Consider the following 27,619-nt stretch of genomic DNA (forward strand, 5'->3'; position numbering starts at 1 on the left):
ATATGCTTCTGCAGCATTAGGGGTTCTTTAATTTTATTGGTTTAAAAATGTCTATGACAAACACAGTTCATCAAAAGGATCATGTACTTAACAGTACAGAAGAGAGACTGCCAGGACAAATAAAGCTTTAAACTGAAGGGCTTCCCCTGCTTTACATTTTGTGGAAGCAATTAATTTTTATTTGTATGGTTTAGAAGACAAAATGCAAAAATTACAACCCCTGTTCTAAGTAAACCTACTCATCTACAAGAGACAGGCAGGATGCAAATACAGCTTTCCAACTTCAGCCATGGCCACCAAAGCCAAACCAGATCTTGCACGTTTCTATTCCATTCCTGAATCTTCCCATTACACTGAAGATATTCCCAGATGACCACTACTTATTACATGTGGTAATTTATTATCACTTCCAATTTCTGATTTTAGATGAAGGTGGAAGGATGAAATGGAAAGGAAAAGGAGTGCAGGGAGAAGAACCACCACTTGACCTAAAAAGAGAGAAGTGAAACTAAACCTCTGGAGAGCCATGGGAAAAAGACACCATGAAGAGGGAAAACTATCAGATTCCTAGCTAAGTCCAGCTCCTTATCTTGGAAGGATGAGTGACTGTTTATTAAAACCTCCTCCAGTATATGTATGTTATTTATGTGGCCATCACCAATTAACATCCCATTAGCCACTTTCTTTATTCCCCATATGCATACAGTCACAGGTCACACAGACAACGAAAAAACATCAATGCAAAAAAACCCCACAAACCTAAGTGAAGAATGACAAAATTTTTACACCTAAAAGACAAGACAGAAATGCAAGTAGTGGAGTCCTCCAACCTTTTAAAATATAACCAGGAGAAAGAAAATATATGCTCCAAGTGTACTACTAAAAAGGATACTCACAGTAAACACGTATTTCACACCAAAATAAAATACACAGACTCTTTACCATACCTGAAGCATGCACTGAGATACCACCCCTTCAGGTATCTCAGGGAAACGCTGCCGGAGATCATGGAGTACCTGCACGTCAAGCTGTTGGCTGCCCTGCGCCATGCCAGATGGATGATGTTCCAGATTACCAGAAAACGGAAGTCAACAGACCTTCCAATGATTGTGGTCTTCTGAGGCTTCTGGCATTTTCTGTAAGAAAGAAAACACAATCTTTTAAGCCATCACACCTTTTCATCCTTCCTAAACTGCTTGTGTAGAAAAACTATCACAATGCATTTTAGCATTCAAGATCTAATGCATTTTAGCTATCAAGAGAGACAATAGCTTAAACACAAGGGTGAGAATAATCATGTCTCAAATAGTGACATTGAAACACTTAACATATCACAGGTATGTCTATATAGCACTAGAATGTGCTAGTTCAGGTCTTTACTCAGTCCCACTGTGCCACCATGTAGGCATAACTTTAATTAGTCTGACCTGAGTAAAATGGAACTGTTATATATTTACTCCCAGTGAAATTCTGAACAGTTTGCAGAAAAGGTTGAAGCTATCACAAAATATAGATGTCTAATTTACAACACACTAGAAATAACAGTCTGGAAAACTAAGTAGCATAATTATCCAAAAATACTCATCTATTAATAGAGCTCAAACTCTTTTGTCTTTACATCACTACAAATCCAAGCAGCCTGAAGCATTTTTTGTGAAACTGAACAAGAATTAAACAGAATTTAAAGAGTCCTTTTCAGGATTAGATAATCACCTACGTAAAATTTTTGTAAAGTAACTATTACATTCATACTAACATGATGAGTGACAAAAACCAAACAAAACCCCCTACACTTTCCATTTCAAAATTCTTGTATCCAACAACAAAAAGATTCTATCTGAACTTCAGTATCCAAGGGCTACTGGAAGGTAAATATAGTCTCAGTCAACAAATGCTTTTTTCGCTTGTGGCTCAAGATCACAGCAGTAACCAAAAGGCAGCTGATGTCTAGGCAAAGATTCACAAAAACTTTGCATGAGGTGGTGCATGACACAGCTCCTGTTACACATCTATCACTGCTAAACTTCAAAAGCCTTTCCAACAATACTGCTCAGTGGAATTCTTAACTGCAGAGAATGCACTGCTTTGTTCAAAAAGGAAACGAAAATCAGATACCAGCAGAGCTGGTGTTTAATAATGTATTAGCTACCCAAAGACCCAAGTTTAAATCGTGCTTATCTCAACCTCAGTGCATCTGCAGGTGGCACGTGGCACAGGTGTTCCAGTCAGCCTTTCATTTATTAGCTCAACCTCCAGCAGCAGTCTCCAGCAGCACAACAGACCAGCAAACGCACACATACCTCTAGGCACTATTCCAACAGTTTCCTATATCTTTCCTCTGAAAGTCTCCTTGTTTTCATAAGCAAGAAAACAGAATATATATCTTCAAAGAAACGAAAGTGTCAGGTTTAGGGTAAAAACAAAAAAAACCAAAAAAACAAACAAACAAACAAAAAAAAACCAAACCAACCAAACAAAAAAAAACAACTTGGTAAAAGTTTTAGGAGTAAAAAAAGCAGGAGTCAAGCAAGTCCAGTCCACGATCTGCTGGCTGTGCATGTGGACAGCTCTCAGCTGCCATCAGCATTCACTGAACACGTGTCCTCACAGAAAGGGTCCCTCTCTGTCCCATCTCCAGTATCCACTATGACACCTGCCACATCACACAGTTTTTCAAGATAAATGAGACAAGTTTAAAGAACAGCGAAATATGTGAATTATCTTGCTGTGACTTAAGAAGTACCGCAATAAACTTACACTGTATATCACAATTCATTTCTGTCCACTGCAGTAATGCTTTATTCTAAAAGGAAATGGAGCTTCCACCAGCTTCTACCAGAAAATTCCTATCTACACTAACAGTAGGGGATCTTTCATAAAACTTACTTTTTTGTAAATGACAAACAAACATCATGCTCTGAAAGGCAGAGCATCACAAGAATACTCAAAGAAAACCTGACAGCAATCAAGCTCTATGTGTTTCTAGACAACTCTCCTTATCCCCAGATGCAAAGGCTGAAATGCAGTAATGAAAGAGTACCCTACCAGAATAAATTGTAGTTAAAACCTCTGTTGAATAACAAATTACAGCATCTGAAACAGAAGTTAATAATGATAAGAATTTCATTTACACGGACAGGAGCCTTTGCACCACTTCTCTCTTCAAATAAAAATTTAAATGTAACACAGGTGACTGTGTAAACGTAACATGTGGACTGAAGATCCATCATCAGTACATTCAGTGTTTTTCTACTACAGTTTTAAAACAACAGAAGTTAATTTTTTTGTTTGTTTTCTAACATTTCCCAAGTATGTGTGGTGAGTAGAGGTATAACACAAAGTAACTGGCAGTTACTGGCCAACTATGAATTTTATCAGACTTCTAAACACAATGGGTAACAAATTTCAGTTTTCGTTTTGAGGAGTTGAAGCTTTCAGCCTTAACAGTTACACAGATAGCCTTAAAAAGTCTATGAGAAACACAAAATAACTGTTGAGAAGCATGAACTAACACACAATCATTCTGAAATCCTTGGATTACATGGCTAAGCTACTGTGGAAATTTGTTGGGTTTTTTCCCCCCTCAGCCAATACCACAGAATTCACTATTGTCATTATGTACAAGCCCAGCCTTTTGTCCTACCTATTGTCCAGCATTTTGTTCAGCTTATTCTGCTTGACCTGTCTACAACTGACCGCACATTTTCCACTCTAAGCAGGCATGAACTGGCTGGAATACAATACCCACTTCCCATGTTGCTCCCACAGCACACGGCAGGCAGAGAAGCAAGTTATTCAGAGAGCCAAGGGCTTACAGCAAAGGCTACACAGCTAAGATGCTTAGACAAGAACTCCTGCTGAGCCACAACAGGCTAGGAAAGCAATCCTTCAAAGACTTTCTTCCACAGCATTCACAGGCTAAGGGACATACTGAGGTGCATTACATGACTAGCCTTGTAATTTCTGAAAGTTCAATGCATCAAACACCAACCCAAAGTCAAAATGAAAACAAGAGGCTTCATCTGTAGCTTTCAGAAATGATTTGAGGGTACCCAAACTCTAGATGAAAAGTATCTCATGAAGATGGAATAAATTAACAGTGCTACATACACAGCAGTTCTAATGGCAAAACCACAGCATATTGTCACAGAATTGGTCCCACTGTGTTAACACACAGAGCCAACCTCAGGAGACACTCAGAGAATCTCATGGATTATGCAAACCATGACTCAAATCCTAAACAAATACAATAATCTGTTTTTTCACACCTTTTACATGCCCAAATGATATGTACGTGAAAACAGTATATTTACATTTAATCTTTTCCTTAAGCCATTTGTGTATATTACAAGTTAAGAAAACAACCAACAGTTCTATCAACCAACTGATGCCTCTTTTCTGAAATAAATAAAAAAGCAGAACTACAGTAGTCTTGACCCTCCCCACAGATCTGTTCAAATATGTAGAGAACAAAATCTATTCTACTACTGTCATTTTTGAAGCACTAAATCAATTAAAATGAAGACACCTAAATCATCAGGAATAAGATCCAACTGAAAACTAAATTATGTCAATAAATACTATTGGAAAATGTAAAAATTATGTACTGATGTGCACTTATACAATTACAATGTATGGAACAATTAGGTGATTCCTGAGTGAATTTCCAGAAAACAGGCTACCTGGAAGTCAGTTTCTTAGGCCTTAACAAATTGAAGTTAATTGTTAAGAGTTTATAACAATAATTGGGCATTGAAGTGTAAGAGGAAAAAATCAAGAGGCAGAACACAATAATAAAAAATCAGCTTACATAATCTTAAATATACTGGAGTCCACAAGGAATATCAAAGTCCAGCTCATTGCCCTGCATAGGACAGCCCCAAAAATCACATCATGTGCCTGAGAGCATTGTCCAAACACTTCTTGAACTCTGTCAAGCTTGGTGCTATGACCACTGTCTTGGGGAGCCTGTTCCAGTGCCCAACCACTCTCAGGGTGAAGAACCTTTTTCTAATACTCAACCTAAACCTCCCCTGACACAGCTTCAGGCCATTCCCTTGGGGCCTGTCACTGTCACCACAGAGATCAGTGCCTGCCCCTCCCGTACCCTTCATGAGGAAGTTGTAACTGCAGTGTGGTCTTCCCTCAGTCTCCTCCAGGCTAAGCAAGCCAAGTGCCCTCAGCTGCTCCTCCTCACCCTTCACCACTCTCATGGCCTCCTTGGTAGTTACAACACACATACAACTGAACAACTTTCTCCACCTTTCTTCCCACCTCCAGTCAACTCAACCGTACTAGCTCAACCTGTTAAAACAATTTAAAAACCAAATCAAACACTTCTTACTAGTTTAACAAGCTTTTCCTGCACAATGCATACCCCCCTGAACATCACACCGCTGTGTACAGGAAGATGAGAAGATAAAAAGAGGAAAGGGATATAGAACTAAGAACACCACCCCCCTCTTTTCTGCAAACGTCAGTCATCTGATTCATTAAAGCCGTAACAAAAAGACACCTTCACCTGAAGCAGACTTGGAACAAAAGCCAAAGCTGTTCTTGTACAAACAGCACTAAACCAGGATGGGATTTAACCAAGTCCTGTCAATATTAGAGTTAGACAGAGACCATGCTGTAGCACTGCAAGAAAGCTGCCTGTCAGCTGAGCTCCAAAGGTACCACCAGATACCAGGTCAGAACTGAAACTGCACTTCAAACTCCACGTCACTTGCTTACTGTCCATGCAACACTAACGCTATCCTCTATCAAAACTCTTCCTGAAAACTATGACAGACCAACTGATTACAGGCAGCAGCTCTTTATCACTGGAATGATTACCCCCCCTACATCTCTGCTGACGCATTGGTTAAATGTTTCCAAAGGCCAGGATACTGTCCATATACTGCTTGCCAACAGCAACACACGAGAAGACAAGAGACTAATTAGCTCAGCCAACACATTTAGAAAGCACTTTATTAGACTGAGTATTAGTATCTTTGGGGTTTTAGCTAATACTGTGGTTTTAACAAATAAATATGATTTCAGCCATTACTGCATCATCACATCCCAATTCCACTTCTGTATTTCAACACTCAAGTAGATGTTAAGGTGTGTAATTGTTGTGGTACTTCCTACAATGACTGCAAACACACAGAAGAAAAGCTGTTGAAGAGCAACACTTTTGTAAATAAGCTTGTATAGAACCATGACATTTGAAGATAAAAATTCAAACCAAGTTGCTTCATACAAAGGATTAACTATGAAAAAACATGGTTTTTAACATCCCATCCCACACATACCTATTATTTAATAGGCATCAATTATAGCCTTGTAAACGTGCTCAGCATATGACCTGGCTGCAGATGCAATCATGTAATCCCACCTCTAATCCTTAAGCAGCCTCTAGAACCACTGTTACCTTAAATTCAAAGGTGCCTGCCTGCAGTAGAAAATTACACTGGCTGTAATTGCTTAAAATCATCACAATCTACTAATTCCAATACTAAAAAGAAAGAGAACAGATTTGTACACTAAATTTACATTTATTTAACCATTCAAACAAAATTAACTCATCCTGCAAATACCAGAACACTCAGGTCCATCCAGCTGGAATCTTGGATTGGTCTTGCAGCAAAGGCAGGCAAATGATTTTATGGTAATGTGACACCTTCATAAAGACTTGCTAGCTGGAAGATCTCAAAATCTCAGAAATATGAGAAACTAAAGTGTTGTCACAGTGCCAAGAGCAATTTTTCTTCACAACCATCTTCAGTCACACACTCACTGTATAAACATGATCTACGACAAAAACCAAGAGTTATTTTTCCCTGCAACAGTCCAGCTAAAATAATTTTTAGGATTCTATACAGCTAAGCACAACTTTCCCACCTCAGAAATCAGAATGCCCATTTGTTAGAGAAGTTTTCTTTATTTACAGGGTGATACACCCCAAAGCTTTGGGACGGTATTGCTTCACATAGTAGGAAGGACACACCAAAACTTAAAGACATTTTGTCAGTTCATACTGAGTTACAAAGTTCAACAAAGTAAAATAAAAGCAGTCAACATTTAAAGCTGAGCTCAGCATTCTGCTGCCACTGCTCTGAATGACTGGCTATGTCAGTAAAACCATAGCTTCATGGTTTGGCAAGCTGTCTTCTGATGAAGAGTCATTCACTTGTGTAAAAGACCAACAGATTCATAATCCCCTGGATGGTAGGAAGGTGATGTGAAGCACAGTGAAGAGGTATACAGCAGAATGAAACTAAAAATAAAGCTGACAAGATATCACTGTTGACCAACCGATCTCTTACGGTAAAGTTATACAAGCTCTCCTGACAATTCCATATCCCTGTCCATTTATCCACACAACAGTTACCCAGATGTGTCATGTGATGGCCTAGAACAGCTCAGAGTACTGAAATGGAAAGTAAATCATTAAAGTCAGCATGATTAGAATATTATTGTCTCGGATGAAAAAGGAGTGTAGAGCAACAAAAATCATTCCTTCACTTGTTTGGTTTTTTTTCCCAGTAGCTTAAACTTAAGCAGTGATCAGTTTTATCCATGTTTGAAACTCTTTCCACAGATTCTATAAATGAGGACTATAGTGATACAGTGTGGTGTGTCTTTACCATAAAAAAAACAATATATAACTCCAAGGTAATGGAAACCTGGACAGGGGAAACCCATTTTCAGTAGAACAGTGACACTGCCTAGAAACATGACTCAAGCATAACAAGGTTTCATCTGTAACCTGTGCGCATGTTAATTACACAGGCTGTTACAAGAATTTAGAAATAACGACTATTCCCTCTTAGGCACGTATTTTGTGTGCTTTAGTATTTACTTTGCTTTCCTCCCTTTAAGTACACTGCCATCCTTATGGGCCATCAACATCTAAATGAACTAGTGTTTGGTGTTACTCCTTTACTGTTTTCTCTCTTCCATCTACATCACAAAATCATCAAGGTTGGAAAAGACCTCCAGGATCAAGTCTAACCTCTGACGGAATACCACCATGCCCACTAAACCATATCACGGAGTGCCATGTCTACTCCTTTTCTGAACACTTCCAGGGATGGTGACTCCACCCTTCCCTGGGCAGCCTGTTCCAATGTTTAACTACTCTTTCAGTGAAGACATTTTTCCTAACATCCAACCTGAACCTCCCCTGAGGTTCATTTCCCTTTGTTCTACCTCTAGTTATCGGGGAGAAGAGACAGACCCCCACATGGCTACAACCTCCTCTGAGGCAGGTGAAGTGAGCGATAAGGTCACCCCTGAGGCCTCCTTTTTTCCAGGCTAAACCTGGCTCCCACAGCTGCTCCTCAGGAGACTTGTGTTCCCTTCATCACCTCCACTGCCCTTCTCTGGACATGCTCCAGCACCTCAATGTCCTTGGAATGAGGGACCCAAAACTTGTCTTTTCAAACGAAACATTTATATAGAGACATTATTTATTCCATTGCTTTGAAAGCAAAAGGGGTGGAACTCATCTCTACCCCATATACAAGTCAAATCTCCACAAAGTAGAATTTACTCTTAATACCTACATGACACCAGGAAATAGTAAAAACTGAATGATAATGAGAAAACCACTTAACTGGAACAATGATACCCATTTTAGCAAGTAGCTAAGAGGTTCTTGGCCAGTAATTCTTCTACCAAGTAAGTCACAGCATGGTCTGGGTCGGACAGGACCTTCAAAGATCACCCCATTTCCAAAGCCCTGCTGAGGAGGCACTAGACCAGGTTGCTCAAAGCCCTGTCCAGCCTGACACTGCTAACGATGGGGCATCACTTGTCTGAGCCGACTGTTCCAGTGTCTCCCCACCCACATCATCAGAAATTTCTTCCTAATGTCCAATCTAAAACTACTGTCTTTCAGTTTAAAACCATTGCCCCTCATCCTGTCATGACAGACCCTGGTAAGTCTCTCAATCTTTCCCGTAAGTCTCTCATACACTGAGAGGGTAGCAGTAAATACTTTAAAGGAATTGATGGTTCTCTCACTCCAATGAGCACATAGAAGCAGCTCTCACTACAGAGAGAAGTTACAAAAGAGAAAGCTTCCAAGGCAAGGGGATAGTTCAGGAATGATGCTACTATGCCACGAGTACCAGCTTCCAGAAGGGCTCTGCAGAACACCAGGCACAACCAGAAGTTGCAAACGCCAAGTGTGTTTGTACATCTCACAGATAATCTTGAGGTTACCACAAGTATCACAGTTGTAGCCAAAGCTATGAGAACAATGAACTTTCTTAGGACATATGATCTATGATTTCTGACTGAACATTCGTGAAATAAGCCTGTGGCTGGGAAAAATCCTGTAGGGAACAGTATACTGTCAGATTTCCTAATTCATCAACTTCTGTGTTGGCTCTGCTAAGAGCAGTTTTATGATGCAAAAAGATTTTGGTAGTGATATCCTATTTTTGAAATCAAAATGAGCCAGAAAGGGTACAAGAAAATATGACACTGAGTATATACTATAAAGCACTGGAGGTCTACTGCAAATTCATGGATCATAAACTTCAGCTTTTTCTTCACCTTTACATACAGTCTGCTATTCATATTTCCAAGTTTAGCAATTACTGAAGCTGAGGTTTATACAAGAGAGAAACTGAGCTAACAAAGTGCAAAAATACTGGACTCCTGTTTCATACACAATCTGTTTGAGAAAGTGAAATTCCTTGTGAGATTAACACTTCTCAAAGAAGCAGTATCTCCAAACATCACTATGGACAGTGAGTTATCTGCAGGGCACCAGTCTGAATCTTCACCAGCTCAACAGGAATTTAATGCTGTTCCAGCTTGAGATGTTTAATAGCTCCTATAAAAGGTGACTCTCAGCATGACCTCCTACTCCTACATGACAAACTCATTGCTAGGCACTGAATTCACCTGTAAAACATTCGGAACAGGCTTTGCTCCTAAGATATATTTACAACAGGAAAAACATGAGTCTCTCCACAAGACTCTTCTACAAAATGGAGCACTGCACATACTTTTGCAGGAGTTCAGATCAGTAAGAATTCACTAAAGCCAGAAGTTTGCAAAAAGACTCAAGACAAAAGTCATAATTTAAAAAAAACCAAACAACCAACCCACCAAATTTGGATTACTCACGCTTGTAAAGTTTCGGCGTTACTTATGCTCATACATCAGCTGTTACACATTTCAATGGCTAATCACAAAATTAGCCTAAATGTGTCCCTCACTTTTCTTTACCTTTTCATTTTGGCTTGGGCTTCTTCCTATAAAAAATGCCTGCTCTAAACAAACTAATTGCTATCAATAAATCTGAAAGAGGCTCCATTTGCAGAGTAAAAGCAACACAATCACGTTAGTTGTCTGAGCCTGCAGATACTTCTATAAAAGGCACACTACTGCACTTCACACATTCAGGGCTACACTATTTGAATTTTTCACCAGTTTTTTACTTGGGTGGCTCAGCAAACAATTTTACAAAAAAAAGCTTGGCCATCCTCTCTCTCAGAGTGAGCTGAAGCTGTGCAGTAACTACAAAATTGAAATTCACTTATTTTAGTCAATCATGCAGTAAATCAGCAATAGGATGAGTAATAGTAACATAAAATTTAAAAAATAAAACCCAATTGTTTATGCTACCGAAGAAAATTTCATCTATTTGAATTAAAACTTGACATATTAGAATTAAGCAATAATCAAGGCAGAGAGAAGAGGAAAAAAGTTCTAAATCAACTGCTTAAATACCAGGTTTCCTGCTTCTGAAATAGCCGTAAGACTTTTGTGATGGCTTCCCATAGTAGTGTTGCCAACAACAGTTTAAAATAAACAGACTAGTACAGTTTCTCTGTTAAGTCTCTGATGAGTTTTTCTATGACAAACCTTGAAAATACTCTATATTCAATACACTGAATCAAAGCTTTCTATTTTGTTGGTAACTGCATATATGGAAAAGCTTTACAGGATGCAGACAATTTCTGTAACACACCTTGTCTTAAACATTCACATTTTTCTGCATTATTGAGAAAATGATCACAAAGTGTATTTACACCCATAAAGCAGAAGTATTCCTTTTCCTGCAGAGACAGAAGAGACTGTAATTAGCACTAGTTTCAAGTTAAGTGACCTGTGTAAGTTTATTAGCAGCCCATATAAGTGACAACTCTGCAAAAAGCAACATCAATTGCAGACTGCCTGCACACTTTATTCCCTACATTTCTACACCCAATATGACCAGTTGAGAACGGAGAAAATTATACTGGGAAGCACAACATTCAACACTCTCTGGCCTGATGACACTAGCCGCTCCTCACCTTAGGCATCTCAAAGTAAAAGAAAAACCCTAAATTAGAAAGAAGAGGAGTGAGGGGACGACAGAACCATCTTTCAGGATCCCCAGCAAACAAAAATTGATGGAGGATGTGACTCTCCACACCTGAAACTGAGGAGGGAAGCAGACAAGAACATATAAACAGGAACAAAAAGTAAGACAGAAAAAGGGAGAAAGCTGATAGAGAAAAAAAACAAGGAACAGACAGGAGTCAATACAGAACAACAGTACAGAAAAATACGAACCATACTACAGCAGAAAACATCAACTTCCATTTTCAAAGTTTTGAATTAAGCTTTGGTGGCCTGACTGTAAATTTCTTTGACGTGAATAATTGCTATAATATACAATGAACAAGTTAAGCAGCATGCCTGTCTTTTCTGTCATTCCAGAAGAATTTGTTAACATAAGGAAATGTAACACAGACCTTGCTGATTCTGTGGTATCTTCTGACAAGTCTTTGCATGAATACCTGCCTACGGGAGTGTTGCAAGACAGTCACATCAAGAGGTTACATACCACATTATATTAATGTTATTTATTTATGTTTATTGCAATACAACATGGACACATTGAGTTTATCCATGATCACACCTGTACATGTATAGATGCTTGACCATGTCCTACAGTCAAGGAACTGCTGTGCCCAATATCCTTGGGCAAAGCAGGAGACACCTTAAAATAAAAAATTATCTGCCAACAACATAAATACATACAGACATGTATGTGTATGTAGCTATATCTATATCTATCTATCTATATATATATATATACAGATGTCATATAAGCCCTACATTATTACTTTTACTTCTTTTCTTTTGCTTTTGGGAGCAGAGAGGGAAGAAAGCCTTAGAATTAGGTTTTTGTTTCAGCAACACGATTTGTTTTCTTTTAAGACTACAATCATCCTCTATTAATATTATTTTATTTCAGCTTAGCCCCAGACTGACTTTCTGGGGAGATGCACCTTAGATACTACACATTGCAGTCATTTTTAAACGTTTTCATTCTACAGTGACTTCAGCATTCTCTATTAAAAAATACTAACAGGATACAAAAAAAAAGGTCTGGTGAAAGGAAAGCTGTGAGTTTCCCTTCTTTCCGTAAGTTACAACTGTTGCAGCAAGAAACACTGGTATGTAAGGTAACATTTAAGGAATCAACATTCAGACAAAGCTGTAGCTGTCCTGTCTATGGAATTGCTGGAACAGCAAATCTCTGTAACGAAGTCTTGATATTTCAGCTTCACTTGTTCCATAATCTTGGGACAGAAACAGGATAAGCCAAAAGAGATAATGGAAAAACTAGAATATGAATACAGTTGTTCATCCTAAAATGCACTGATGCATTCCTGCCAAAATTCTTGTACAGCTTCAAAGGCCTTGAGGAATATCCAATATCTTTACCTGATGAAAGCATTAGAGTATCCTCTTTAGAGGATAGAGTATCCTACAGAGAGCTCTGGGTTTAACACCTGAGAAACTACAGATAATAGCAGGAAAATTTCAGCCACCTACACAAAACCTTTTCATAAACAGAATTAATTTCTGCTTAGAGTCACAGAATGGGTTGGGTTGGAAGGGATTTTAAAGATTACCTAAATCCAAACCCAATGCCATGGGCAGAGACACCTTTCACTAGATTTATATTTAGTGTGTGTTTGTGTATATGTATATATGTTTGTCAATATATTTTTATTAATTATTTATACTTCTTGTATTTATTGCTTTTCCCAAATTAAAAATCTAACAGCTACTTGGTAAATTCTTCTGTTGCCAACTCAATGTAGTAGTCAAAGTTTGTACATTTGAAAAAACAATACTTACAGCTAATGAATATTCTATTCTAATAATGCAGCAGTCTTCATATTGTCAAATAACTTTCATGCTCTTCAGTGCACTCTAGGCTGAGGACACAATTTTAAACTGACTTTTTCTAACATATTTTTAATTTTCTTTTTCTTCCAGGATTAAATTGGAAGGTTAATGAATTATAATCACTCATAGGTCAGTTATAGCTACGTAACAGCACAAACTCCTCCTAAAAACCACACTTTAGCTCTCTCTCCAAGGCTTTAAGTCATGGCTCTGGTAGGTTAATCAAAGCTGTGTTTGCAGTCTGGACACCTTAGTTACTCAACTCAATGACACTGCCTGCAAAGGCAGGTTGGCAGTATTCAGGTCATCAATCACAACATTTGTTTATTTTTGTTGGTCTGACACCAGGCCAGAAAATTTCAAATCCAAGTGATGAGATTAATGCAATTCCTGGCTGGAACACGTGTTAACTTTTTACATACAGATAAGCATAAAAAGACCCATTTTGTGAGGACGGAGCTGGATGCCTCTTCCACAGAGGCTGTGACTGCAAGCTATAACAAGAACATGTTAAACAACCCTGTGGCTTTATAGAATCAGCCTTGTAGTATACAAAGTAGAGGGAAAGAGGTCCTTGACTACTAGGCAGTCTTTCCAAAGCTGACACTGCATGGCTGGCTGATGGTGAAGTTACAAGTAAATGTCACTTTCATCAGGTACAGATACAGAAAAAAAAGGTATAAATCTGCATATGAGACAAAATGAATGAGGCACACTTTCTGAAACTTTCAGGAATAAGCAGTACTTGACTTCTCAAAGCATTTCAGCCAGAAGTCCCTATTCACAGTTTCAGCTTTTTACAATAACTTACTTTTATTCTACATGACAAATATCCTTCCAAATATAAGTTACACATGCATGTTAAACACTTTAAGCAATCAGCATCTCTCTAAAGCCAAATAATTTCCACACTGATCTGCCTTACTGTACTCCATTGAGGTTGGTAGGATAAACTGCACTGATTTCATTTCCCTTTTAGGAAGCTATCCTCATAATCCTGCTTTAGAAGAAGAAGAAAAAAACACTAGAGCTCAAAGGCAGCTTCAACCTAAAATAGTTACTAACTCATTCTATTCTTAAAGAGGTTTGGATTATTTCTCTTCTCAAAACCAAAAGGATGCTGTCCAGCAGCTCAAGGTAGGTGCAGCCTCCAAAATCCATGTCCTTTACTTTAATAGACCTCTCTCTTCTTTTAGGATCTATGGAGTTTTGTGGATAACTCAGTAAAAGCAGCAGCAAAAGAACTGTTGAAACATTCTCTACACTACACTGAGCTTGCTCTGGTACTTGTGCTGTGCTCAGGGCTCTTCACCTCCACCAGAACAGAAGACTGGAACTGACACCCACCCAACAATATGAGTGTCTCAGATGCACTACAAGAACGGAAAAACCTTTATTTCACCTGATCTGTCACAGTGTTTTCCTTTGCTTAGATACCACAGCGAAGGAAGAGATTTGGTGTTTAGTTCTTTAACCAATCTCCCAATTTCTTTACTGTTGAGAAGTGGCAGTGTCCATACGTTTTGTAGAATGCAACAATGTGGAGCATGCCCAGCTCTTCCTCTAGTAACTAAGAATTTCAACCTTTTCAAACCAGTCTTTTTATTTAACTCCCTTGAGTCTTAGAAGGGCATCGTTTGCTAAAAATGCAGAGGGGAAAAAACAAGAAGAAAAATCACGGTCATATCTTTCCACAAAGCCAATGCATTCTTATATACAGCAGGAGGTTAGACAGTAGTAAAATCTAAAGTTTAAAATAACTTGCTGTCTCCTCCTGGCTAGCCAAGCACAATTGTCACCAGAGTATTCCCCTGAGGCCAGTAAGTGACACACAGTGCCTGCCCTGGACAAAAGAGCACAAAGTGAGAGATTTGTACATTTCTGAATAAAAAAACCAAACAAACAAGTTGAAAGCAAAAATGTATTACAATAACATTGCAATCTGATGCCTTGATTCCAAAATCATAGCACAAGTAGTCACACCCTCTGCTTCACCAAACAGCCCAATGACTCCTTCAGAATTCTCACAACGTAACAGCAAGCAAACTCAGCTCTAGGCATTTTCACAACTCAAACTCAAGTGTAAGCTTTAGGTTCTCACTGCTTTTAAAGAAGAGGGAGGAGAAGGAAGGAGATGAAAACCTTTGACATTTTTAGTGCTGTTTAAGCACAAGCCTTATTCTATTTTGTTCTGTGTCATTCCTCCCCCACAGGATGGAAAGCGATGCTACACATTCAGTACGTGGATAGCCAGATAAGCTGAGCAATACCATAACAGACCTGTTAAGTCTGACTATAAATCATATGCAGATTCTGTGTTCCTTCCAACTTCTGGAGAAATATGCAAATTAAGTAATTAGATACCTCTGAGAAGCCTGTTTTTTGATTCAGCATCAGCTTTAAAAAAACAAAGCTAATTCATGTTTTAAAAAACCCCAGACAACACAAAAATAATTGATGCTTCTTTTCACAACTATTTCACACCACCAGTTTTCCATTATAGTGAACCAAACTCAGTACTGTTTAAAGTTTGGTGTTTTTCTTGGCTGAAAAACAATGGAATCTTTTTTTAAAAACAATATTTAGCTGAGAACCACAATGAAAAGAACCCCCAGTTACCAGATTTACATTGTAGCACCATCTCCTCCAACCTTACAGATTCTCTGTTTTAGCCAACTTCTGCCAAGAAGGGTTACTGGGCTCCAGTCAGGGAATACACAAGACTTTGGATACTCAATGCCCACTAAATCTCCATCACTGTCTACACAGTTTAACCTATGGAGTTACTCTTAATTCAAATATCTTATTATATATTTTGTCTAATTTTCAAATGGATTAAAAGTAAATTTCACACAAATTTAAACATTTGCAGAAGAAAATTCACATTCAACTCTCTACATACTTCCTCAAATACATATTCTCTATTACTTTACTTGTCAGATTTCCACACTCAACCATGTACTCTGATGAGAAGAGCAACTTTCTACATACTTGAGAAGTTTATGAACTGCACACAGTCCATAGACCAAACAGCCTAATGAGAAACTGCCTTTATAATAACACATTTCCAAGTATGTGTGAGAATAAAGACATTCTTTCTGTAGTAATACATGCTCAATTCAACTGAATAAAGTCCAGAATAAATAGAAACTACACACAAAAAACCCCCCGAAACAGGCGCACAATTAAGCCACAGGTTCAAACACTGTAATATTGACTTTCTACTTATTATTCACTATGTAAACTTTCAATAACATCATGAAAGAATCATAATAAGCATGCTTAAATTTTATTAAAAATTCTCAACTTGCATTATTTATCACAAAAAGTGACTTCTAAAATTCAAATTATTCTTTTCAAATAAGGACCAAATATTTAAAGGAAATCTCATTACTAGAAATAAAAAGTACATTTTCCTAATTTAGCAAATTTTTCATAAAACTGGCTTTTACCTAAATAAAACTGAATACATTTTTAAATGTATTTTACATTTTAAAATCAGTTTTTAAATTAATAGCATATAAAAGACCATATCTCTCTAATGAAGACTATATAATAAACATATCCTAGACTGGTCTGGGAGTCAGTAGAAAGACAACTTAGCAGTGAATTCTGGACTACAAGAACTGCTGAGTAAGATACTATTGAATGTTACTTCCAGGAAAAAAATAAAAGAAAATAAATTCTTAAACATAAAGTACAAAATAATTAACAGAAGGAAAAAAAAAAAAAACCAAACACACCAAAATTTACAAACATATTACACTCAAATACCAAGGTTCTTACAAACTTTAACTGGGAACATAGGGCTGCAATCTAATTCCCTTCTACACAGAGACACAGAAATACACAGTTACAAGGGAAAAGTAATACTGAACATCCAAATCCACCCATTTTTTTGCCCAGCATACAGTGTCATGACTGAATACACCAAGGAAACAACAATCCCAGCAAAAGACAGGCGGTTTTGAAATTGCTGTTGAACTCTGAAAAAACATTAAAAAATTGAAACAAGTGAATATTAGGCACAAAACCCTTTAACTCCAGGAAATAAGTTGGGGGAGCGGGGTGTGAAATCTTTGTCTAGGGAAATATTTATCATCATAAAATACTCTGTGATAGCACACACTCTGGGCGCTTCCACAAGAGAAATTGTCACAAAGGAAGTTTCATCTGTTTCATAATCACTTTAAACCAGTAAAAACACAGTAATTCTAAAGAAAGAATTTGCTTCTCCTTTCCTTTGAATGCTTGCTCCTCCCAACACACCACCACAAATCTAGAGACCAAATGGTGATGTGGACATTACTATACTTTGATTTACAAACACTAAATACTCCCCCACACTGGATCAGCTACCTGACTTGCCTCAAAACCCTGCAATACCCTGCATTATAGACAGACACAAAACTTTGAGACAGAAGTAGGCAGCCAGGGAGGGAGAGAGAGAAAGAGAGAGAGAAATGTAAGACCAAAGTGTCAGGATAGGATCTGACCACAAAGATCTCAGAACAGACTCTCCCTTCAGGTAGGGCAGAAAAACTTACTAGAAATTAGACTTTCCCATTAAGAAAGCAGTCAAAGTCACAGTCCAAGTCTTAACTCTTTGATTCCATTTAGCAGATTTCCTGTTACTCACAGGAACCTCATAGTAGCAAGGAACAATGCAATCAACAGTTCTGGTTGCAACCAACATATCTGGTTGGTCACACTTTACCCAGTGATTTAGACACTGAAGTAAAACACGTAACATTTCTAGAAGGCTTATTTTCCATGTTAAATGATAGAACAATCAGCATCTCTGTGAAATCCCGATATCTATATTCAAGCAAGCCAGAAACCTAAACCTTGGAGAAGCATTGATGGTTCTCAACTTCCTGAAAACCTTCCTTCCTGAATCTTCATTTTCTTTTTATTTGTAAGAATTGGCAAAAGTTCTTAGCCTTGACCACAGGAAAAACAAAGCCATCAAACCAGATTAGTTATGAATTTCAGGGATTAGCAAATACAAATCACAGAACACAGAAAATAATCTAAAAAGCAGGGCAAACAATACAAAATACTAATATTGTGATTGAAAAATGTTAGTATTTTGAGATATATTGAACCGATATGAGTTTAATCCAGTGTCATGTAAGAATTAAAACACACATCTAAAGACAAGTTTGCAGTCCTCCCAGATCCCTCCTGAAAAGTTATTCTGCAGATTTACAATCCCAGTAATACACTCAAGTTACTCATCTTTGAGCATTTCATGAAACTAATACAAATTTGATGTACTTGAATATATGTATAATAAAAACCTATTATAATTCAACCTTGAGGTTTACACCTTAGTAAACTCATTTAATATTTAAGCAGTCTTTTTTCATAGCTAATAAAATCATTAACCATTAAAGGAACTTAAATTAAATACTGCTTACTACAAAGGCAATACAGCTGTTTAACTGCTTTTTAAGAATGTATTATTCAAATCACCACAGTACTTTCTGAATATCTAAAAAAGAAATCCAATTTTTTGGCAGAGTATTTGTCTACTGGATAGTCTTCTAGTAGCATTCTGTCACTCTGCACATACTATCAGCTATCCAAACAACTAAGATGCTCATAGCACAGAATATGGGATCATCACTAGTCCTGAACAAATAATCCCAAACATCAAGTTTTTCTCCTTGCTTGACATTTACTATAGTTTAATAAAAATTAAGATTATTTATGATCATCTAACATGCTTACATAATTCACTCATTCTACTATACACAGAAATAACTTGCCCTGCAAGTCTAAGTATACCATACACTTGCTGGGAAAACAAAAGAAACACCACCCTCATCCACCACAAAACCAACTATGGCGAAAAAAACAAAACAAAATCAAACTCAGAAAAGCAGACAAAAGAAAGCCCTAAGCAAGTCTAAATGCATTCCCCTTAAGTATGTAGAGTTTTCATTTTCTGAACAGACTAAACAGCCTGTGCCATAAATAGTTTCACTTAAAAAATGAGTGCAGCTTACATAAGCATGTGGCAGTCAACCATTTTTACTGATGGCACTTACAACCAACAGCAGCAAAAAAGTTCAGAAAGCAGCATTTAGGAACTAATTCAAAATATCTGTAATCCTTACTCCCAGGCTGACTAACTAAAGATACTAGCAAAGCTTAAACTCAAATATTCTATTCATGGACAAGCGGATACAGTAATCCAATGATTATGCTCAAGACAAGTTATTCAGAGTAGACCCAAAGCAGAAATTTGCTACTGCTACAAGAACACAACTTCTCCCATGAGACACATCTGTTCTTTCTGGAATCTGTGTTCTAGCACATAATCAAAACATCAGAACAAAACATAGCAAAATGTCAATGTAATAACTACTTTCTTCTCACCTGAATCACAGAAGAACACTTAACCCTTTTCTTTCCTCTTTTTCTAGAGCTCACAAAAGCCTTACCTTTCAAAACTTCCAAAACCAAGAGACATTTAGAGACTAGAATCTCATTCTTTAGATTTCTTTACAGGAAGCTGGACCAAACAATGATCTATGGTATAGATTTTAACAGGATTCAGTGGTGGGGAAAGCACATAAGGACTGCTTGGTTTTGCGGGGTCTTTCTAAAACGCAGCTCACAGAACAGAGTCAAACTTCTTTTGATCCTTTCCTGCCAGCTACCCAACACTAATCTCCCTTCAGCTAGTTCTCCGAGCCATCAAGTCTGTAAACTGCAACCCCACAGAGACCACGGCTTCAGTGAGCCCAGAAGTGGCAATAAAAAGTTTTCTCCACGTTGTCCAACCACCAGGAGAGTGAGCAGACTCTCTCTTTCAGAAGATACGGATTTCTTAAAGGGTAAGAGAAGTAGGAGCTGTTCCTCCATCTTCTCTGTGTTTCCTGGATGGGAATCCTCCATCAGACTGGAGACGCCAGTCCAGTAACGCTGTGTTTCAACCTCTCAGTAACAGATGGACAGGAGAACAAACTGCACTGGGACTTCTGAAGACAAAACCCAAGAACTGAACTGTACAGATAAGAACCAAACAGCACAAGCCTCCATGTCCTGATCACATCTTGGGTAACATATGCTCTTAGGAGAAGCGTCATAAATTTTTGCTACAACTTTTACAGAAAAATGTCTCAGTTAAGGAAAAGCAGCTTTCAAGTGACTGGGTGTTCCTCCAGAAATAGAAGTACTGTTTACCACAGTACCAGAAACGTCTGTGTTGTGGGTACTAGTGCCTCTATGAGTAACAACAACAGAGATCACTGAAGATGCCTCAGTGTCCACATTACTATAGAAAGATGTCACCCAGCTGATGGAACTAAGAACATCAAGACCTGCTGTACAGAGTTGATGAGATGATTCTTCTCTTCAGAAAACTTCAAGTTGTCCTCTACAGAAGCCATCTACTTCTCACAGACCCCTTAATCCTAGGTGAAGGAGCTTTATTTCAACACTTGGGTGATTTTTTGACTCTTTTTCTCTCTCTTTTTTTTAATATAGTAGAACATAACTTCTAAAGACAGACCAAAATAGCTGATCTTACTTAGGTCTCTCTCAGGCCTAAGGCTACCTTCAGCCTCCTTTACCTCAACTCGCAAATTTTGAAAAGGATTGGCAGGTAGAACATCTACTTGACTTGCAACTTTCTTTAAAGCCAAAGAAGCATCTACTACATCTACAGGATGGGCTTCAAAAGCAAAGAGACATTTCATTTAAGAGAATCTACATTCTGCCATTTATAAACAATTCAACTGCAACAGATGTGGTACAAAGTCTCTTCCCTGTCTGATCTCTCTTCCTTTAAACTGGATATTCCAAGAAAACAATAATTAAAAAATGTTTGTTGCAGAAAGTGTCAATGAACTCACACCAACACAGAAGGAAACCAGATGTGAACTGGGGTAATTATCTCACTGTCACTGCCTGCTACTGAAACCAGCACACAGTGACAACTAACCGCTTCAGTGTAAGCGCAGGAGAAAGTGCAAAACTACAAACATATTCCTGAAAAATTATTCAAAAAGCTCTTAAACACACAGTGCATGAAGCATTTTCAGTCCAACAATGAGACTTGTTGTGAAACACCTATATAAAACAGTGATGTTCATGAAGTTGTAACAGCATGCAAACTTTTACACTTTCATGATGCTACCCAAGCAGCAGGAAACAAAGCATAGATAAAAGACTACAATAGCTGTTCCCCTGTCCTGTCCATTTGAAACTTACTAATGAGTTGAAAAACCCCTGCTAATGTACAAAAGCACTGACAAAAATTTAAGTTTTAAAATATAATTTCATGTAAGTGTTCCGAATTCAGCTGTAACACTTACTCAGCAATTACTGAAGTCATATTTGCATAGTTCCGGATCATCCATCAGCTAAAACTTGATTTTTACCAGGAAAGAACATAAAGTAACTTTTCAGCAGAATGTCCAGAAAATAACCTAAAGTTTTTAACACATTCAAATCCTCAGTGAGAAGAAAGATGGTATTTGAGGTAATGCTTCCTAGTAGAAATTTAACCTGTCCATATTTTTTTGAGCAAATATGAAGTAACAGAGTGAAACTGTACCAAATTAACACTTTGCCTTATCTAGACACATCATTTCTGGTCCAACATTAGCAGGATTACAGTGAGAATTACTATTCCTTCAAGATAAACATAAGTTGAAGAAGAAAAGGTAGATACACTTTAATGCAATGCTCTGCAAAAGCCTAGTGCCTGGCTTACTATTTCTGCAAGTTGATCTTCAAGAACATCCACATGAAAGCCAAGTTCTATATTTCTTTCATAACTTGCACAACATCTAGGTAAAAAAAAAAAGCCAACAAAAACCAACCACCTCCTATTTATCAACTATTATTGATCCTATGCCCAATGCGAAAGAACAAAACAAATCTGTAACTCTTTCAAGTGCTAGGAAAAAGTGTCCACATCTTGAGTCAAGCCAAAGTATACAAATTCCCCATTGAACACAAAGAATTACACTTGAAGATTTATACCAATGTGACAAATCACATACATAGAGCAAACCAAGCCTTGTGCCAGCCATTGTCTAATGCAGCTGTGACACTGTAAACCAGGAAGAATTGTTCAAACAGATGAGACATGGGGGCAAATCACCTCAGAATATAACCAAGGAATGGAAAAATGCTTAAGCTTAAAGTTGCAACAAGATTAAAATACCAGCACTGCTGTGGATCTTTTTACCAAATCTGGTAAGAAACAGTCAACTAATACTGAGTGCAGTTTATTAAACCATTCAAGTTTTTTCCTGCTACAACATCCAAGACAAATACTGATACTAACAGGGGTTTTTTTTCTAAAAATTCTCAATTTGTCCCTAGATCAACCATGATTTCACAGAAACTGACCCACTTTTCAAGTTAATATACACTTTAGTGGATATGCAATACCATTTGAAAGAAGGTATTTCATTATGAGCGTGGAACAAGACTGACTGAACAGAATCTGCTGAAAGGTGTTTTAAAGAAAACACTCTTAATGATCCACCAGCAAGCCCACACACAGATAGGAAAACATCTGTACTTGAGCTGTGGCAGCCAGGCTGCTCAATACCACTGTAGCAGAATGACCTCTCTCTCTCTCTGTGACTTTGCTATTTGCTTACAAAGCTCCCTGCTTGAAACAACTCTCTGAAAAAGAGCAGTAATTTTCCTCACAAAAGAGCTAGATTAGGACAAAACCTGGTAATTCAGTGCTTTTAAAATCCCACTACTTTGAATTCAGGGCCTTAATAAAATAAAGCCCACCAGGAACTGAAGAACACTAATGCTTCTTAAAAACACAAAGCAGTACATAACCTGAACAGAAATGGCATTTTTCACTTGTATAGTCTAGTGCTATGCTGGCTATTGTAAAACAATACTTGAAAAGGGAGAAGCATTCAATGGAGTAATCAATGAGGTGTAAGAGTACTAAAATGTTACTTCCACTCTGACATTAAGCTGAGACAGACAGTGTGATGAATCCAGTATAATTAATCTTCAAAAAAAAAAACCAAGCAAAACACCAAACAATGAGAACCCACTGCACAACTTGAACTGTATCAGCAATAATGTGGCATTGTATCCCCTTATTACATACTGAATTTTGTGACATGTATTTCAGCTTCTCAAGTCAATAAAAATGCCTCAGTGATGTTTCTCCTGGAAGTTGTGCACATGAGTCTCCTGGATACCAATACCGCAGTGCCACCTCTTAAACACTGACTGACACAGCACAGAAGTTACTGACCAACAACCCTCCCCTCACACAGGAGATACCCAGGATGGATATTCAGTACCACAGAACCACCTACGCTATTACCGTTTGTCTGCAGCTGGAGAGAGCAATTTGCTAAGTATTACGAGCACATTCCCAATTAGAAAGCCTTTCAAAGGACAACTTTGACTGATGCTTCAAGGTTTGGCAGACTACAAGAATCTATTCTAGCAGTGTTTTCAACCAACATCTTCAACATTTGCACACGCAAGTCTAAACAAGTATTTCAAAACTCATCTTTCCATTTATGGTGAGAGCTTCTCACATTAGAACTGGCACCATGACATCACCACACATTCAACCTCTGCAGAACCATTCTCAGTCTCTCACAAGAACAAGACAGTCAATATTACCCTTCGGACAGTATTTTAGTCTGCTACGCCCATACAGAAATAAGTCTACAGAAAATTTGTATTATATAGAAAATCAAGAGTTCCAACTCGGAAAAAAGAAAGACAATAATAGAAAACTTTGGCAGGGATTTGAAAGTCAATCCCTAGTATCAGTTTACCACACCAGGTAGCACCAAAAATTTTCAGTTCAGCTTTATTCTTCTGTTTGAGTAAAGACAGTAAAGGGACAGGAAAAGATACTGCAAAACCACAAGTCAGAGATATTTCTACCATGTACCTTAAAACACTTGCAGTGAAAAGTAGTCCAAAAGGTGCTTATGATAATTTTTCAGGCTTTGCATGAAGCAACCTTCTCAATTTCACTCCACTTGTCACCTGCCTTTTAACCATACCATGTAACAAAAATAACTTCCACTGCAGACACCTTTAGCTACACTTTACCTGCACTTATGTGTGCACACACAGGCACTGCACCTACTTCAGCTCACAGCAGTGGGAACAGCAGCACCATAGATGCTCCCAGAGCAGAATGTGTCATAGCATAGTTGAGTTGGATGACTAAGCACACGATAGACTTGACGTTACCCAAAACTTACTAGATTTGATCATTTACTCAATGACTCGATCATCACTAAACCTTTGGTGTCAAAAAAGTAAATCAAAGGCTTTTTCTTCTGTTAGTGATTCTGTTGAAACACTGCAGCTGTGAAAGTAGGGATTTGAAAATCATCCCAGTTGAATACACAGCTCTTTGAAAAATAATTCAATAAAACATCTTAGGTTTCCTATTTATTATGTACTGCAGTACATACCCACTAACTCTTGCCCTAACAAAGAACACTTTTGCAGGTCATACTTTGAGGCTACTTATGCTGTTTACAAATACATACAAAATGAATCATTGCAGGTTTGAAGTCAGGACAATGTCTACAGACCAGCGCAACCAAAAACTTCATTTAAACTACATAATTCTTGAGAGGGGACAGAGGCAAGTTATTACTGGATAACCCAAAGAACCACATTAATGTATTCTCTTGGCTTACTTCAAAGGAGTCTTTTTCCATTAGGATTATCTTCTACTTTGCAACTCAACAGAGACACACCAGCACAGACATCACCAAAGCTGGCTGAAAGTCAGATATGTTTTCACAATACCTATTCAACTGATCTAGTCTTCCTCAAGGTGAAAACTCATGGAAAGAAAAAGGAGCCTCAGTGAGATCCAGGAAACAACAATGGACACAGATCTCACAATACCCTATTTACATTTACCCGCAATCATTAACTGTAGAGGTTATGACCCAAGCTGAAAAAAAATACATCATAAAAGTATAATTTCATAATGAGAACACATCACACTTATCCAGCTACCTGTGTTTAAACCAAAAGATTCAAGATTAAAGGCAGGCTTAAATGCTGATTATTCCTCAATAATGTAGGCAAAATCTGGTATACTGTTAATTTTATGGATGAACTGAGACAGTCTATATATACATTAATACAGGCTGTTATGGCACTCTTCAGACTGCTGCTATCAACAGACACCATTCACAAGGCAGGACAAAGTGCAAGCTTTAACAAATGTTGTGAAATATTTTATTTTTAAGAATCCTGTTCCCCTCCCTCTACAAAGAGGAAATGAATTTAACATTTCTTCTTTTTACATGAAATATGTTAACTGCAAATATACTTAAGGAGGGGCAGAAAAAAACCATTGCTTTTCTCGTAGATCTAGAAAACAAAATTAAAGTCACCAGAACAGTGACTGGCCTTTGATCATGCAAGCTTTACCTGTAAGTTTTAAGTGTTCTGTTATACTAAGTCCTCTGGAAACATTAGTGATCAGGTGGACCTGCTACAGAACACAAGCCCATAAAGAAATACTACTCAATTTTGTCACAGTAAACACCAGCACTAAAAATAACAAACACATATTGACACATCAGCTGGACAGGTTGACCTGACCACTCTCAGTAGTCATTTAGAATGGAAGAAGGCTAGCATCTTCAAACCGGTTAGCACTCACTCACCTGTGAGACCCTCCATGACAGTTTTATGCATGTTTACCTGAACACAGTGTCTCACTTTAAGTTTTTCCATTACTTTCCAAGTGTGGCCTATCTCTGCCATTCAGGTGTTTTTTTGGACACAGGGAATCTCTACCAAACCATGAAATACAGATACTTCCAAGCCATCTAAGCAATTGCCTTTCGTCTCCTTGTTTTCTCCTTGCCAAAGCCAAGGAAACAACGGCCAATATCATGTTACAAGTTATGTTTGAACCAGGGGAAAAAGCACAGCGACTGCACAGTCCTACACTATCAGTGAACAGTATCAAGCCATAAATAAGAGCTGCATCCATCCACCATATATATTAAAAAAACCAAACAAAATGAAACTCGAGTTAATCTTCCTCAGAGCAAATACAAACAGTCGATAAGATCTCAAACCCGACCTGAAGCCAAGATTCTGGACAAAGCATAGCCAAGGCCTTGCTACCTTTGGGGCCCTTCTATTTCTAGAGCCAAGGCACAGCAGCAGCAGCAGCATCGCGCTGCAGTCACGTCCAAGGGGCAGTGGCAGCGTTTACCTGTGAATCCATTTGCTTTTTGATTATTTATTTATTTATTTTTACGCAGTAAGAACAGCATCAGTGGCCCAGCAGACACCACAGCCCCTGCTGAGGGGACACCCGCACGGGATCCCCGGGCAGCCCGCCCGCCTTGCTCCGCAAAGGGCTCCAAAAACAAAGACCAAAGTTTTCCCTGCTCGGTGCGTGGGAGTGCGGCAGCAAAACAGGAGCCAGGATCAACACGAGCCGCCTCCCGTCACCGCACCCGGGCCCACGCAGGGCAGGACACCCCCTGCTCCCCGGGGCAGCCCGTCCGTGTCCCCCGGGATGGCTGCAGCCCGCTCCCACCCGGGGAGGGGGGGGGCACCCACAGCCCGGCGGGATGGGGACAGCGGGGGGGTGTCACCCGAGCCCCCTTCACTGACCCCCGGCAGCGGGGCGGCCCTGCCCGCTCCCAAATTCGCCCCGCACACCTCTCCCTCACCACCGCCCCCTCTCACCGTGCTGCGCTGGGGGCTCGGCTGCGGCTGCGGCTCCGGCGGCTGCATTCCCGCCCCCCGGCTCTGGCCCGGGCCCCGCTGCGGGGGCCCCCCCGCTCCTCCTGAGGAAGGGGGGAGGGAGAGGCGCGTGCCCCGCCGGGCGCGGGGAGCGGAGGCTGGAGCGGGGACGGGAGTCCCGGGGCGCGCGGCCGGGAAGCGCTTCCGGGCTCAGTGCGGGGCGCTGGGGCCGCCGGGCGGGGCGGGGCCCCGGCTGCGCCCAACGGCATCCGACATGGCGCGGCCCGCGCGCGCCGGACCGCGCGGCTCTCGCGAGACTTGGGGAGGCAGCGGCGGGGGGAGGAGGGCGGGCGCGAAGGCGCGCGGCAACGAGCGGGGGAGGGCGGGACTGGGGCGGGGCGGCCCCGGGGGCGGGGCCGGGGCGGGGGGAGGCGGTGGCTCGGGGCCGGTGTGGGGCGGCCGCTCTGGGGCGGCGGGACGGGGCTCTGGCCTGGGGCTTCGCTCCTGTCCCTTCTCCGTGCCGTCACCGCGGGGGGCACTCAGCGCCTTTAAACGAAGCTTCCCCGAAGCCGGGGCGGGGCACAGCGTTGGGTGCTGGAGGTGCTTGGGGACTGACCCTCCGCCAGGGCTTTCGTCTCTAGAGAAGCCTGAGCATGCTTGAGCGGTGACTGGAACTAAGGTGTTATTTTCTGAGTATTGACAGCAGCGATAAGGCGCG

At 39.5% G+C, this 27,619-nt stretch overlaps 1 protein-coding gene across 1 annotated transcript in view; it reads right to left on the reverse strand.

The window, feature by feature from the left end:
• Window positions 1-27,184, reverse strand: part of TAB3 (TGF-beta activated kinase 1 (MAP3K7) binding protein 3) — a 44,589-nt gene extending 17,405 nt beyond the window's left edge. The window contains exons 1-2 of the mRNA XM_082279172.1: window positions 26,905-27,184; window positions 948-1,136 (exon numbers count right to left, since the gene is read on the reverse strand). Coding sequence (XP_082135298.1) covers window positions 948-1,049 — 102 coding nt within the window. The 5' untranslated portion in view covers window positions 1,050-1,136; window positions 26,905-27,184. The remainder of the gene's footprint in view (window positions 1-947; window positions 1,137-26,904) is intronic.
• Between the last annotated feature and the right edge of the window lie 435 nt (window positions 27,185-27,619).

This window comes from Coloeus monedula (genome assembly GCF_965178545.1).
Source record: "Coloeus monedula genome assembly, chromosome: 3".
NCBI lineage: Eukaryota > Metazoa > Chordata > Aves > Passeriformes > Corvidae > Coloeus > Coloeus monedula.